The 15,827-nt window shown below is 38.2% G+C and overlaps 2 protein-coding genes across 3 annotated transcripts; one reads left to right on the top strand and one right to left on the bottom strand.

Moving 5' to 3' along the window:
* Positions 1 to 7,910: 7,910 nt before the first annotated feature.
* LOC141907338 (juxtaposed with another zinc finger protein 1-like) lies at positions 7,911 to 10,766 on the bottom strand. Its single transcript, XM_074796949.1, has 4 exons — positions 10,604 to 10,766; positions 10,211 to 10,505; positions 9,211 to 9,345; positions 7,911 to 9,129 (listed from the first exon to the last, which is right to left on the bottom strand). The coding sequence occupies exons 1-4, from the start codon at positions 10,701 to 10,703 to the stop codon at positions 8,535 to 8,537; spliced, it is 1,125 nt and encodes a 374-aa protein (XP_074653050.1). The 5' UTR covers positions 10,704 to 10,766; the 3' UTR covers positions 7,911 to 8,534.
* Positions 10,767 to 10,986: 220 nt separating this feature from the next.
* Positions 10,987 to 14,406, top strand: LOC141907406 (ATP synthase lipid-binding protein, mitochondrial-like). 2 transcript variants are annotated; one of them, XM_074797032.1, is made up of 5 exons: positions 10,987 to 11,042; positions 11,246 to 11,337; positions 12,486 to 12,551; positions 12,881 to 13,070; positions 13,549 to 14,406. In XM_074797032.1, exons 2-5 carry the CDS (start codon positions 11,293 to 11,295, stop codon positions 13,710 to 13,712), a joined length of 465 nt encoding a protein of 154 aa, XP_074653133.1. In that variant the 5' UTR covers positions 10,987 to 11,042; positions 11,246 to 11,292; the 3' UTR covers positions 13,713 to 14,406. The 2 variants fall into 2 exon arrangements, with proteins under 2 accessions (XP_074653133.1, XP_074653134.1); XM_074797033.1 differs by lacking the exon at positions 10,987 to 11,042 and adding an exon at positions 11,081 to 11,110.
* The last annotated feature ends 1,421 nt before the right edge of the window (positions 14,407 to 15,827 follow it).

Below are 15,827 nucleotides of genomic sequence, written 5' to 3'. Positions count from 1 at the left end.
GATTCAACCTTCTGTACATAGACAACAGGGAGCAGTTTCACCAAATAGTTTAAGCCAAAAAAACGGTTAAGTTTGAATTGTTGTCCTCATTGAAAACATGAAGTAACCAATGGCGGCAATTACACCTAAAATTTGGGTTAAATTTGTTTGTGAAACTGGGCCCTGTAGGAAGTTACTGTCAGTACTATTAGATCGATGAGACATATTTAACGACCATACGACATACATCGCGCCCGATCTACAATCGTTACCCCCACCGTCCTTGAAGTGGTGCTTGTATACCACAATGCTGATGGGATAGCAGGAGTTTCTGCGTCTCAACAAAAAACTCAACAATTCACCGTTATCTCTCCGTACATAAATGTTTATAACTTTACTTTCTTTGAACGAATTTGTTTTTGTAAAAATGTTTTACAACATATTTGAATGATTCAATTGCATCTCTGCAATGACTAGATTTTACACCCCAGCGCCCCCCCCCCTTACACTCCCCTCCGAGTCGAATACGAACTGTGTCTCTGTGGACTGAGCATTTACTGAGTATTTACTGAGTATTTACTATAAATACAATTTCCTTGTTCTCCTGCAGAATATGACTTAAGGCCTAGACCGACGTTTTTGGTTGGCCCAAATAGGCTCGGGCCCATTCGGCACATGTCTGAACAGGGCCAAATTTGGCACGGGCCAAAAATGCTCTCGTGTGATCGGGGCTATGGGTGGAAATCATACACGGATAGTGATTTCTGTTAGTGGAATCGGTGGAGTATTTATATCAGGGAAGTGACGTCACAGCTTAGCTCCTTACGGCTATTGTTGGAATAAACATTTGTGGAGATTAAATCACCTACATAAACATTAATTCTATTTATAGTTTCGAAAGCATTGAATTTCCGTAGAAATTAATGGACTACAATTTAATCCAACTTTAAAGGAGTCACGTGGAGTGATCAATATTTCAGTCCCCTGTATAAATAGTTCACTGATGAAATTCAGGTTCAGGAATTTCGAAAATGAAAATGAATCACACAGATTCGGGTTCTTTGAAGTTTATACGACAGATTATGTTCCTTATTTTACAACAAAAACAATCAGTAAATAGTTTGATAAATTCTTTCCGGAAAACTTTCAATGTTCCGATGTAGATAAAGAAATTCACGCAGTACACAAATTGTCGAAATGGTATCAGGAACCATCGTAAGTCGATCCAAATTTCATAAAGTAAGTATCGTAAATGAGGGTCAGTGATGTTTTTATCATTTTTTTTAATCACTTGGTTTAAAGCCAGTAGTAGATAGTAGATGCTTTTAACTACAGCATGCGGTAAAACTAGTAAAATATACAGCATAACTATAACTACAAGAGTTTTACTGGCTGCAGATTGATGACGATCTGTTCTCTTCGCTCTCATCTCAGATCTCTTATTGCGTAATGAAGCAGTTAACACTGATAATATTACAATCATTACAGATGGAAATATATCTTGTAAAATTGTTTTCGCAACTGCTATTGCTCGTGTCTGGGGCTGGCTTATAGCGATTGACTGACGACACACAAAAGAGTCGTATGTTTCGTTGTATCTATGAATTTTAACGAATTTAACACGACTGCGCATGATTGCTGAATCCAAGTTCATAAAATACGCCCAGAAGATGATAAAAACTACTACAATTTTACGCTGAGTGACGGTGAAATGTTTCATGTGAAAGAAAGGAAAACGAATAGAAACAAATCTCTCGATAGCGATCACTATAACTATGTAGTTTGATACAGATATTGCCTGGTCGTAAAATAGTCTCCGTAGCAAACACAAAGGAAACAGTTTATTGGGCAGATGACGGAAGTAGTAGTTGAAATAATAAAGTGATGGACATAGTTTCCTGTTTTTAGCTAATAGAAAATAACTGCCACATCCTCTATAAAATCCTAGACGATAAACAACGAACTCTCTCAAATGGAAAGGGAATTTCTGTAACTCAAACAAGACGACAAGTTGATCTGAAAACGCGATAGTTATGAGATAAGGGAACGTGTAACGAACTGACTGATATCTGCGACACTTTATCAGTAGAATTATTGTCAGAAAGTTAAACACACTTCCAGGTGGAAGTAAGAAGAGATAATTGATTGTGTTGCTAAATAAAAAACTGAACTTTGCAAACCCCTTGTAAGCTATGATATATCCCGGTGTCTTCACAGTGGTGCGGTATATTCGAGTTGTGGTGACGATAGCGGTAAAATTGTCCATGACAAGAACAGAACAGTTTGACGCGACAATCAGTGTAGTGACTGCTTCCCTCAAATTGTGGGTTACAGCCGCGGAACCACGATTTCAAAATACTTCCATCAAACTCCTGCTACAGAACACACTACAATCATCTGAAGATTTCACGCGCTCTGTTGAAATTACTACTCACACGATTCGCTCTGAGAGTTTACTAAAAATCCATCTGAAATAATCTAAGTTTCATATGAAAATTCGCAGCAGTTTTAGACTAGAGTTTATATACAGACAACTGTAGAACCACAAAGTTTGAATTTCGTGAATACAGGTCTCTGTGGTAACACGCGAGGTGTAAAAACTAATATATACCAGAATCAAATATACCTGACCAGTATCAAATATACCTGACCAGTATCAAATATACCCGACCAGTATCAAATATACCTGACCAGTATCAAATATACCTGACCAGTATCAAATATACCTGACCAGTATCAAATATACCCGACCAGTATCAAATATACCCGACCAGTATCAAATATACCCGACCAGTATCAAATATACCCGACCAGTATCAAATATACCCGACCAGTATCAAATATACCTGACCAGTATCAAATATACCTGACCAGTATCAAATATACCTGACCAATATCAAATATACCCGACCAGTATCAAATATACCTGACCAATATCAAATATACCCGACCAGTATCAAATATACCCGACCAGTATCAAATATACCCGACCAGTATCAAATATACCTGACCAGTATCAAATATACCCGACCAGTATCAAATATACCCGACCAGTATCAAATATACCTGACCAATATCAAATATACCTGACCAGTATCAAATATACCTGACCAGTATCAAATATACCTGATCAGTATCAAATATACCTGACCAATATCAAATATACCTGACCAGTATCAAATATACCCGACCAAAAGTTGTCACCATAAACCACGGATTCAGAATCCGTTAACACGATTTAGTTAAATTGATTTTCAAAACGAGTCAATAAACGAAAGCCTCATTAAAAAAAATAGAATCATTTGGACTAGCAACAATTCCATTTATTCTATGATATCCATTTCGAGAATAAGAGTTGATAGACTTATTGAAATGATTCAGAGTGGTCCTGATACTGAATAGAGGATGTACAGGGATGTCCCAGGTTCGAACCCAGTAATTACTGACACTGATTCAGAGTGGTCCTGATGCTCTATAGGGGATATACAGGGGTTACCTAAATAAATATTAGAATATCATTTACAATTCAAGTATCATTGTTTATTAGAATTAGGTGCTGGTTCGTTATATTGTACGTAATAAAGAAATATTATGTTCCGGCATTGGTTTGTTGTTTTTACTTTAGTTTACCGAAATCCCGCTATCGTTATTCATAGTGGCAGCACCAAACGGTTAAGATCTAGCACAGCTAGTTATTCGACTGTGGCATGCGAGGAATACTGATATTTTTCTCAGTCAAATTTCATCGATCACTCAACACTTGTTTGTTTTGAATAAATATTTTTATCAGTGCAAAAGCTTTATCTAAGGGGAATTTGCTTTTATAAACGAAGTTCGAGCCACTTTTAATAGAACTATTTTGCTCAGCGAATGTATTAGCATCCGGTGAAGCGGTAGAACCACATGCCACAGAAGGAATTTAAAGCAAATTAAATTATATTTCCAAAGATTTCTGACCACGAATTAAATCATTAATTGTACTACTCGTATTCCACGGGACCAATTAATTTTACTTATGTCACTCATGTACTATGAGAAGTTAACTGCCAAGCCGTGACCTTGGATCTAGATTATTTGATCTCCCGATTGTTGGGTCCAGCGGGGTTGAGTGGCAGGACTGGGAACCAAGAGGTCCCGGGTTCGAAACTAGCTCTGGCGTTGGCTGTCAAGACTCATAACAATGGGTTGTGAGCTATAAGGACCTGTAAAAGGCTTTGGCCATCTCTTGATCCCTTGCAGTGGGGCAAGACGTAGATCTTCCAACTAATCATTCTCACATTACAAATGCTGTAATTTTCAGCACTTTTTCACATTTGTAAGTGAAGAAAGGTAAGCACAAATTATTAGGGCCACAGAAATTGTTTCCAAAAAGTAGCACTTGACTTGCTGGTACTGATAATTAACAACACCAGTCACTCTATTCTGGAATATAAGTGATGATCGCTACTGTTATTATTTCAGACTGAGTTTATTTTAATGCATTCCCAGCTCACATTGCACGCATCAGATATTTTCATATCATTATACAGATAATAAATACATAAATTATTGGCAACAATTCGGATTCTGTTTTATAATTGCAGTTTGTTCTATTTTTCTACAACACGCGATTGATTTTCAGTCCACAGTTCCAGTTTGTCACTAATTTCAAATTTAAAGGCTTTACAAAAATGATACCTTGTTTATCCTCATCGGCCGCAGGTCATTTAACTTAGTGCACTTAAATAGATCATTACAGAGATCATTTCTATAACTGCCGGGACTTTTATTGTTAGCTTGACCATGATTTAAAAAAAAGTAATTTACGGCCGGGTCAACTTTTAAAATCAGTATAGAAATCGAGAAACAAGGTATCAATTTTTTGGGCCTTGGTTGAACTTCATGTTTTTCAGAATGAGAACAACAATTCAAACTTAAGCTGAAACTTTTTCGTGAAACTGACAAAAAAGCTCCACGCACATTTTTGGCCTAATTGCTATTGGTCACTTCAAACTTCAAGGATGTTTCTATGAAACTGGTCCATGACGTCAGTTTGTGTTTGTTCAGAGACTACGGAATGGGACACGAGACTTGAGTAATATAAATAACTAAAGAGACAGTGAAAAAACTATAAAAAAAATAAATACTAACAACGTGAGCGATTGACTGATAGCAACTTCAGGCAACTACTAATCCATCTATCATTAAATAAATAATAAAATTATCATAAATATATCACAATAATGCTAAAAGAAATTCAGTATCAAACTCCACAGTTCTAGGAGGTTACAGTCACTCGAAAGTTGGCTTATCAAGTTAACCGGCGGATAAATACCGTGATAATAATACAGTTTTAATTGATACTATGATAACTAGCCACTGGTATTTGAACCAACTTTTCAGTAACTGTCGACCTTGGTACAACATGAAATCCGTTCATTACTGAAGTGTTAATTAATCAAACCTAGATTGAAAATATAAACCGTAGAACTCAATTCTACGGTCTGGTATTAATCTCTTTACCGAACTGTGAGGTGCCGGGTGACCAGTTCCAAAAGTCAAAACGCACAGGTCAAATAGAAGTGACCTATGGAACCTAATAAACTGACTACAGTTGCGTGACTATAGACTGTACTTAAATAAATGCACTTTGACAAAATGATAACCTTAACATATTATATATATATATATATATATATATATATATATATATATATATATATATATATATATATATATATATATATATATATATATATATATATATATATATATACGTGTAAACTGATTACTGGTTTTCAAAGTTAAACTCGCTATAAGTCGTCAATTGGATGACTTGTCACATTGCCGAAGTCATCTCTATATTCTTGAGTCTGTATTTGTATTTCTTTTCCAATTTACTTAATCAATCTTCATTTGGATTTAAGTCAATGACAATATGATGAAAAGTAAAACTTAAACAGTTACGACTTAGAAAACCGTAACAAGTTTATGACTGGCATTTGATTTATACACATTTAATACTTCTGAATGAAACTTTGACTTCTCAGAAAAACAAGTTTCGCTTTCAATTTTTACTCTGACTATTTTTCATAAGACCAACTCAAAATGACTGAAATAATGAATAGAATATTTCTTACTCTTCTATCAATTTTAAGTAAATCCGAGCCTTTTACACCCCTCACACTCCCTGCCCTCTCTGAACCCCTCACTCTCCCTCCCCTTTTCACCCCCCTCCCCCCTCAAACTATACTCTACACTGTATCAATAGATGAACTGTTTTAGGCATGTGTATTAAATAATGCAATATAAAGCAACATCTGAGTACAACATCAACAATCACAAATACAGGCACACTTACCCCCTTCCCCCCTCCTCCAGCACGAATAAAAATAAAATCAACCCCCTCCTCATTCTCGTTGATAATACACACTCACGTCACTACATATACAATCTTAATTTGGTTTTAAGCAACATAGAAAACGGTTTATATTCAATAAATGCAATTGATGTTTGTTTTATGTACACAACACAAAAATGTCAAACAAGAGAGAATGCACGCCGAGACACTCCTGAGTCACTCCTGACATTTATCTGACGTCTATCTCAGAGACAGCTCCTCAAATCAGAGATAACTGTACCCTTTCAATAAATACCCTATAGTGCTGAAGATTATTTGAAAATTCTGAAAAATTCCAGTCCAGTGTGTTGAATGACAGGAATATCACTATAATGCGTCTACACCACGGCGCGGTGTATCGTTAGTTACTAGTATTTCACAATGTTTGACAGGTGCTGCCATTTTTCAAGAGAGATAATTACTAATTACATCAATACACCGCACTGCAGTGTAGACACACTGAAAGGGTTAACTCAGAGATCACTGTTTAACTAAAAAAAATGTTTAACTCAGAGATAACTGTTTAACTCAGAGATAACTGTTTAACTCAGAGATAACAGTTTTGTGGGAATACTTTTTCAAACCCTTAAAATGTATGAACTAATACTAACTCACGATATTGCATGCCGGACAAATTGAGTTGAGTGTTCCACCAGCAGCAGGCTAGAGGTGGCGTTGACTGGAAGGGACACATTGACTCTGGTTTTATACATGGTGTGTACACACAATAATACTGAACAATTAAATAAGGCAATATTTACAATACAATAAATACAGGACACAATAGATAATAAATTAACACTAATCACAGGAGCAGAAGCAGCTCAATAAGAGCAAGTCTAGCTTGAGAGGAGCAGGAACTAAGTGTAGCTTGAGACAAAAGTAGAGCAATAAGCGTAGAGGTGCAGCAAGCAACAGGAGAAGAGGTGCAGTAAGGGTAGGAGCAGCTGAATAAGGAGCAGTAAGGGTAGAGGTGCAGTGAGGGTAGGAGCAGCTGAATAAGGAGCAGTAAGGGTAGGAGCAGCTGAATAAGGAGCAGTGAGGGTAGGAGCAGCTGAATAAGGAGCAGTGAGGGTAGGAGCGTAAGGGTAGAGGTGCAGTAAGGGTAGAGGTGCAGTAAGGGTAGAGGTGCAGTGAGGGTAGAGGTGCAGTGAGGGTAGGAGCAGCTGAATAAGGTGCAGTAAGGGTAGAGGTGCAGTAAGGGTAGAGGTGCAGTGAGGGTAGGAGCAGCTGAATAAGGAGCAGTGAGGGTAGGAGCAGCTGAATAAGGAGCAGTGAGGGTAGAGGTGCAGTGAGGGTAGGAGCAGCTGAATAAGGAGCAGTGAGGGTAGGAGCAGCTGAATAAGGAGCAGTGAGGGTAGGAGCAGCTGAATAAGGAGCAGTAAGGGTAGGAGCAGCTGAATAAGGAGCAGTGAGGGTAGGAGCAGCTGAATAAGGAGCAGTAAGGGTAGGAGCAGCTGAATAAGGAGCAGTGAGGGTAGGAGCAGCTGAATAAGGAGCAGTAAGGGTAGGAGCAGCTGAATAAGGAGCAGTAAGGGTAGAGGTGCAGTGAGGGTAGGAGCAGCTGAATAAGGTGCAGTAAGGGTAGGAGCAGCTGAATAAGGAGCAGTAAGGGTAGGAGCAGCTGAATAAGGAGCAGTAAGAACAGAAAGTGAGAACAATGAATGTAATATTTCAGCGACTATCAATAATTTACACACAACATGTAATAAACACTTAGACAGAGACACCTATTGGTGAATATTGTTCCCTGTTTGATCAGCTCATTGTAACTGTTCATACAATACAAACAGGTCTGTACCTTATTCATTTAGCTCACAGGGGGCAGCACACTCCACAGGAAGGCCCGGGACCCTTTCTACTCAGATTCCTCTCAGTGTCTATTGTGCTAGGTTTGTTATTGTAGGGGGCGCTGCGAGACCCCACTCTATTCGGCTACAATTTGTTCTATAGCTGATGATACTGATTGTACTAGGTTTGTTATTGTAGGGGGCGCTGTAAGACCCCCCTCTATTCGGCCACTATTTGTTCTATAGCTGATGATACTGATTGTACTAGGTTTATTATTGTAGGGGGCGCTGCGATACCCCCCTCTATTCGGCTACTATTTGTTCTATAGCTGATGATACTGATTGTACTAGGTTTGTTATTGTAGGTGGCGCTGTAAGACCCCCCTCTATTCGGCTACTATTTGTTCTATAGCTGATGATACTGACTGTACGAGGTTTGTTATTGTAGGTGGCGCTGTAGTAGTTAAAGCGTTATTTGTAGCGTTTTGAATGGCCTGTACGACCTGTTTAGCCTGAGCCTGTGCGTGAGCTAGTGCGTGTGCTGCCTGAACGTGAGCTTGTATATTATTCACGTTTCCTACTCCTCCCCCCACCGGATTAATCCCTAATCCAGGATTAATCCCTAATCCCGGATTAATCGTCGTCGTCGTATTCTTCGTATTCGACGGGTGATTGTCGGTAGTCATGGTTACGCTAAGCGGTGCTGCCATTGTTGTGACGAGTGTTTGCGGTTGCGGAGGAATAGGAAGCGGAGTGATACAGGAAACGGCTGGTATCGATAACGCCAGCGTCGGCTGCGTTACTAATTGAGAAACGGTTGCCGTAGCGATAACGGCTTGCGTTGTTGTAGCTGTATTTGATTGTTGCGTCGTCGCTGTTTTAAGAAGCGTTGTTACCGGGTGATAAAGCAGTTGATGATTGCGTAAACCTTGAGCCGACCGGTAACTTTTACCGCATTTGCATTTGAACGCTTTTTTCACTCTGAAAACGTAAAATAAATCACCATGGAAACGACGAGGTAAACGACGAAACAATGAACGAATGACGGTTATGAATATTTACACGAATCGTGCGTCTTTACGATGACCGTGTCTCGCGTGATATTTGATTCCATTCACATTTTTATATCGTTTCTTACAACCGGGAACTGGACACGCAAACGGTTTATCGCTCACATCTTTTATATTCGCCATCATACTATAATTAATTATAATCATAATAATCATCATCAGGATACTATACTACAATTGATAATGATAATCAAACTATAATTCATGATAATTATAATAATCATAAAAATGATAATAATCTTATTATGATTAATAATAATAATAATCATACTATAATTAATTATAATAATCATAATCATCATCAGGATACTATACTACAATTGATAATGATAATCAAACTATAATTCATGATAATTATAATAATCATAAAAATGATAATAATCTTATTATGATTAATAATTATAATAATCATACTATAATTCATTATAATCATAAAAATAATGATCTTATTATGATTAATAATAATAATAATCATACTATAATTAATAATTAATCATATCCCAGAATTACGTCAGTAAACTCCTCCTAATCGGTAGTGTTTATCTCAGTAGGTTATTGGGTGATTTTGTGAGCACATTTCTATCCACTATACTAAACTCTGTTTCTAATTCTGTAACCTCCTAATTGGCTAACAAAAAGATCCTTGTTTCAACTGTACTGATTTAGGTGGTTTACTATACAACTACAAACATGTCTGATTGTATATTTCTAAAAAATTGAAGGAATTCTGACATTTTGCTCAAATTGAAGGAGTTTCAAGCACATTTAAAACATTTTCCATTAAAGGGCTGCAGTTGCTCAAAAGTTGGTTAAAGATAACCGGCCAATAGCAACAATGAACTTCTAATTGTCACAATGTCAGCTATCAACTGAGAAACTCTAACCAACTTTAGAGCAACTGCAGCTCGAGGAGTTAAAGGAATCGAGGAGTTGTAAAAACCCTCGCATTTTACTGACGCCATTTGTCCGGAGCCAAGGGTTAAAACACCCACCTGAGAATAACTTCCGATGAAAATTCTTCTTGCGTCGTCCAAGAATCATCGCTATCCTCGTCGTCGCTGGCGGCAACGACATCATCGTCGTCCAGCTCGCTCCCGGTCGGGGTAACGCTACGAGCCGGTGAGACAGCGCCACCTCGTGGTCGTTTCTTCAACTCATTACTGACGGCAGCGGCGGCCTCAACGCGTTTTGTACCACCAGCCTCACAAAATAACCTGAGTATATAACTTAATGGAAGAGATGGAGGCTGCTGTAATTCCTGTTTCTCTATAACTCGTGGATCCGACTCTTAAATAACAAACAACAAAATTAGAACATTTGAACAACTGTCAAAATCTAAAAGTTTTGACAGTGACACCTGTCAAACTGAGAGTGTTGATATTTACCGATATGAGTGTCCTCAATATGCTGAATGAGGTCACCCAGAGTCGAGAAATTCATCCCACAACTATTGAACTTGCATGTGTTCATTAAAAACACAGCCATGCTCCTCGGGTCGTCATCCAGCCCTCTCTTGATGCTGCTGATGCTGCTGAGGCTGAGGCTGGGGCTCCCCAAATCTTTACTTCCGGGTTTCCTCGGGCGCTTTCCGAACTCTACCGGAAATTACCGATCGGTTTAATTATCTCTCTTTTTTTAATGAGAATTTTTGAAATGAGTAAATTACCGTTCCTAATGCCTACTGTCTATAAGTAGGTATATGGATGTATTTTCTAATTGTAGGGTTTGTTTTAGGGGTGTCTCCTATTGCTCGACCCCTCTACCAGTAATTACCAGCTCGTAACGACGCATGCGCATCTCGACTCTCTATCGGTGATATTTTAGGTAAGCCGGCAGTCGCTTTCAAATTACTCCTCTAATCCGTTCAAATAACACATTTCTACTAATCATCTGTAGGTGAATATCTGTGATAAGATTTATTATATCGTTTTCTTTGATTTTATGAGAATAGTTCGTTTTATAAATCTTAATTTTGAAGGGAAATTGTCGGCGATTATAAATAGTGAAGGTCATTCTGTATATTTCAGTGGCTTGTAACCCACCCGCAGTCGGAGCAATCAAATCATCTACTATCATGTATTCCTGCGCTAAATACCTCACACCCATCACACGCAGTCTGGTAAGTCGTTTACGCTTTTATTCGGAAATAATGTCTTGAAATTCATGAAACAATTTCTTCTCTTGATTCGTCCTTGACCCGTTGACAGTAGTCTCGGGGGCGTATGTTCAGTTTGTTACGTATTCCCTGAGTTAAATTAGACAGTTTATTGACTAACTGGTAATTAAATGTCAATTTGGGAAATCATTGGAGTTAAGTCAGGACCAGAGGAGGCCGAGGGGTACAAAATGAGTTCAGTTCCTGAGTTCGGGGGGGGGGGGCTTTACTGCTGAAACCTCTTCTATCAAAGTTGTTTTAAGCATTGTAACTAAACAAAATGTTGTCTTAATGTGTTACTATCACTCAATGCAGAGGGGACCGAGGAGCTGTAAAGCACAGGCACTTGAATGTGGGCTTTGATAATGGATAAATATTTGATAATTTACCAGCGATACGTTAATCCTACTTTAATAGATCGCCATGTTTTATAATAAATTTACCCATGATGCAACGAGCGCCAGTCGTTTAGCTATACTATACAGAAAGGCTGGAAACGATCCTATCTCCATAATGCTTAAATCTACCTGCAGTTATCGGGACAGATGACGTCACAGCAATCCCGAAGAGGCATCGTGAATTTTCAAAAATCAATTTTGTTGCCATTTAAAATCTTTAACGGAGCTAAAACGGTGTCAATGTTTCCAAAAAAATCATCTACAATTGAAATTATGGGCGCTCCTTATATATCAGGGTTAAAATTGACACTAAGGACGTACTTCGGCAATCATCGGCAGTGTTCGGCTGTCCCGATAACTGCGGGTAGATTTAAGCATTACGGAGATAGGGTCGTTTCCAGCCTTTCTGTATAGTATAGCTAAACGACCGGCGCGCGTTGCATCATGGGTAAATTTATTATAAAACATGGCGGATCTATTAAAGTAGGATTAACGTATCGCTGGTAAATTATCAAATATTTATCCATTATCATAGTCCATATTCAAGTGCCTGTGTGTAAAGTCCCAAAGGGAGTTCTGATTCTGCAGAGGTGTGTTCTGTGTTGTTTAGGGGGGGGGTGTTCTGGTTGAGCCCACTCACTGCGGAGATGCTGTAAGTAGAATTCACTGATTCTGCCGTTGTCTATAGTGAAATATATTTCTCATTATTTATAGGTTGCGTCGAGAGCGATTACAGTCACTCGTCCGATCAGCTCCGCGGTTACAAGCCGTAAACAACCAGTAAGTATTCAATTCTCCAGATTCTGTAACGCTCAGCGCCACCTCACTAGATGCTGCGTTCATTAGACACTTATCTGTATTAGAAATGGAAACAGTCAGGAGATAGTTTGAAAAGAAAATCTAAACTTGGTGGAAATTTGTTGAGATAGCTAGAATCAAGTTCAGTTTCCATCTGGTGTAAGGACTGGGTTAATTGATCGAACTCTTAGCAGATCAAGTCTGGGAAATGGAATACACTTGGAAGTCCAAGAATACGCAAGTCAGGAAAGTGTCACACCCTGATCAGCGATTGTAAACTAAAGTTTGTTATTATATTGTGTGTTTTCTAGGTAACCGTGACGAGTCCCGCTGCTGCTGTTAACAATGTATCGACAATGTGCACGTTAAATAATGTTAATTTAATGTCCGTTCTGAATTCACAAATACGTAGTCTACAGACATCAGCCGTAAGGCGTGATATCGATCAAGCAGCTAAATACATCGGAGCTGGTGCAGCTACTGTCGGTGCAGCTGGTTCAGGTACGTTTACTAGCTATCATTCTACATGGTTCGAATTTGGGCAGCGACTTAAACAGTCTCAAAATAAATCCCCGAAAATTCTGTCAAGACCAATCTGTAGAAAGTTGTTTGGAATTTTAGGAGGAAAAGGTGCCGACTTTTTGTCTCTGTAGTCTGATTGCTACAGACCTTATGTTCAGCCCTTAACGGTTTCAATTTTCCGATGGTTTTGATAAATTGCATTTATCACGTTTTTCACTTGCTGTTGTTTTAAATTGAGACTTGAGCGACATCTATTGGATGTCTGGCGGATGAAGAACATCAAGGATGTATGAAAACGTTCACAGCCCTAAGTGAATGGTTGTGAACTTCCGCCCAAAACCTTTTAAGGGGTTGAAGATTGATTTATCTCGTAAATTTCAATGAAAACTGTCTGACAAAATACTTTCATCTCATCCCTGTCAACATCTAACGCAGTATTTTAATTATGATATTTCAGGAGCTGGTATCGGAAGTGTATTCGGTAATTTAGTAATTGGTTACGCCAGAAACCCGTCGTTAAAACAACAATTGTTCTCGTATGCTATTCTAGGGTTTGCTCTGTCCGAAGCTATGGGTCTGTTCTGTCTAATGATGGCGTTCTTGATTCTGTTCGCTTTTTAATCCGACGCTCGAAGCCTAAACGAAAAAATAAAACTAGCAAACGATTCTATTAATTGATAATATTGTGTATAAATTAATGATTATTATTATTGGGTTTTTTTTTTTTGTGCGTTTGAAGAGTCGGGCGTTGTAAAACCGGGGTCGAGCTCTTCTCGTAGAAAAAAATAACCACGTTTTTGATATTAAACGTAAAAAAACAAAAAACTATGTCAAAAGTTTAGACGAAAATTTAGGCCGAACATCATTAATTAATTGTTTTAAAGCAGAGATGAATAATAAGTATTTTGCGAGGTTTGTGAAATGATTTGATAGTTTAGATTTGATTGACCACTAACGTTACTACATTGGGTAATATATATTTCCGAAAACTTTCGAAGTGAGCAAGAATTATTGTTCTTAATGACGGTCGCCCGCTCGCGGAGCAGGACGTCTAGGTACGAAAACTGTGGACCATAAATATATGCATGTACATATTACTAAATACATCTCTGTAATGTGCTAGTGTTAAAAAAAAATGTTAAATTAATTTATTGATTGAAGCGGCGTCGTCGTTAAGAGTGTAAAATCTTGAATATCACCCGATCACCACCACTAGCGCCATCTACTGGTATAGTTTAGAGTTATTGTACAGCCTGAGCAGAGCGATTTCTTAGTTGTAACAAAATAAAGTTGTGATTCCATAGTAAAACATTCATTTGTTTGTTTCGTCTTTCTTCTGGAGTTATTTATCTTCGAGACTTCACTGGATTTCATGAAGGGACCAAAGGAAGGATTTCTTTCTCGAATACTGTAAGCAGCTAAATCTTGACTATAGATCCCAGACTGGACTTGAGGATTGTTTATTTAACCTCAAGACTGGACCACGGTCTCGGAAGTCCACTGTGAAACAGGAGTTTGACCCAGCTCTGAGGCTGACCCTATTGAATTGTCCATCAATCCTATTATGAGCTGTCTGTTGCCGCACACTAAACAGGTCTGGACCTACTTAGTTACCTAATCGTTGGTAAGCTTTTTATAATCGGATGGACTTATACCAATATACCAAAATATGTGGTTTGTTAAAATATCCGATTGTGAAACTAAACCACAGACAGGTTACTGACTAGTCTGGACTCAGCTCGAAGACTGATCCTAGTATTGGATTGTTCATTGACCCTCCTGGTTTTTAAACTGTTGCCCGCACACTGTTAGCTGCCAGCAGGAACTGGAACTTAAAACTAAGCTGCACTGCAAATAGGGGCTACTTAATGTGGGCATTTATATGTGGATCACCTGAAACTTGTTAAACTACTTAGTACTTCAAGCTCCACATGCATGTTTATAGATAATTACTAATTGGACTATTCTTGGCGTTTTCCGGAAATGGAATCTGACCCCAAAGCTTCCATCATCTAAATCAATAGAATTTAGAGATTCATGAAAAAAAAGTGAAGCGAGGCATGATATATGGGATTCGAACCTCATTTTCAAGATAAAATAGATTCTTCCTGTGGCATGCGAGTTTTCGGTGAAGCCACGTACGCACTGTTTTAACTCATTATAACCATTTATAATCACCAGTGTAGGAAAGATAGATGAAAATTATTATTTTTAGTCCGAAAAAACCGTTTACATCGTTTGTTTATCAACTCTGGAGTAATGTCAGTTCATGCGATCGCATTACGTTAGATGGCGGATGAGTCGTAGGCGTTTTTGCACTTTTAGCGAGTACAACACGGAGGAAAAACATCGAAACGCGAAATATAAATGAATTTAAAACTTCATTTATCGGAATTGTTTTCAAGAGTTATCTAACTCGGATATTTGCAGCAATTCGACGACGTTTACAACGAGTCACATACATTTTTTATGCCTTTTTTTATTTTATGGTGATTATGCACTCCCTCTCACGGCAGACACGTCGAACTACGATCGACGGCATCTCCAGACATTAGACTCGACCTTAATAGGGAAAGTGGCTTCAATGATAAAATGTAAATAATTAAGTCTGGAAGCAGTTTCTCATCTCAGAAAACGACGAAATTTTCACAAAACTTACTTAATTGAGTAAATAGCAGACTAAGGGTGGAATATTAGTGGATTAGTCTATGAAGTTGATTTGAAAGTAAATCAAAG

The sequence above is a fragment of the Tubulanus polymorphus genome, chromosome 6 (assembly GCF_964204645.1).
Source record: "Tubulanus polymorphus chromosome 6, tnTubPoly1.2, whole genome shotgun sequence".
In the NCBI taxonomy this organism is placed as follows: Eukaryota; Metazoa; Nemertea; class Palaeonemertea; order Tubulaniformes; family Tubulanidae; genus Tubulanus; species Tubulanus polymorphus.
The sequence above is the reverse complement of the archived record's forward strand: the minus strand, read 5'-3'. Positions and strand labels throughout refer to the sequence as shown.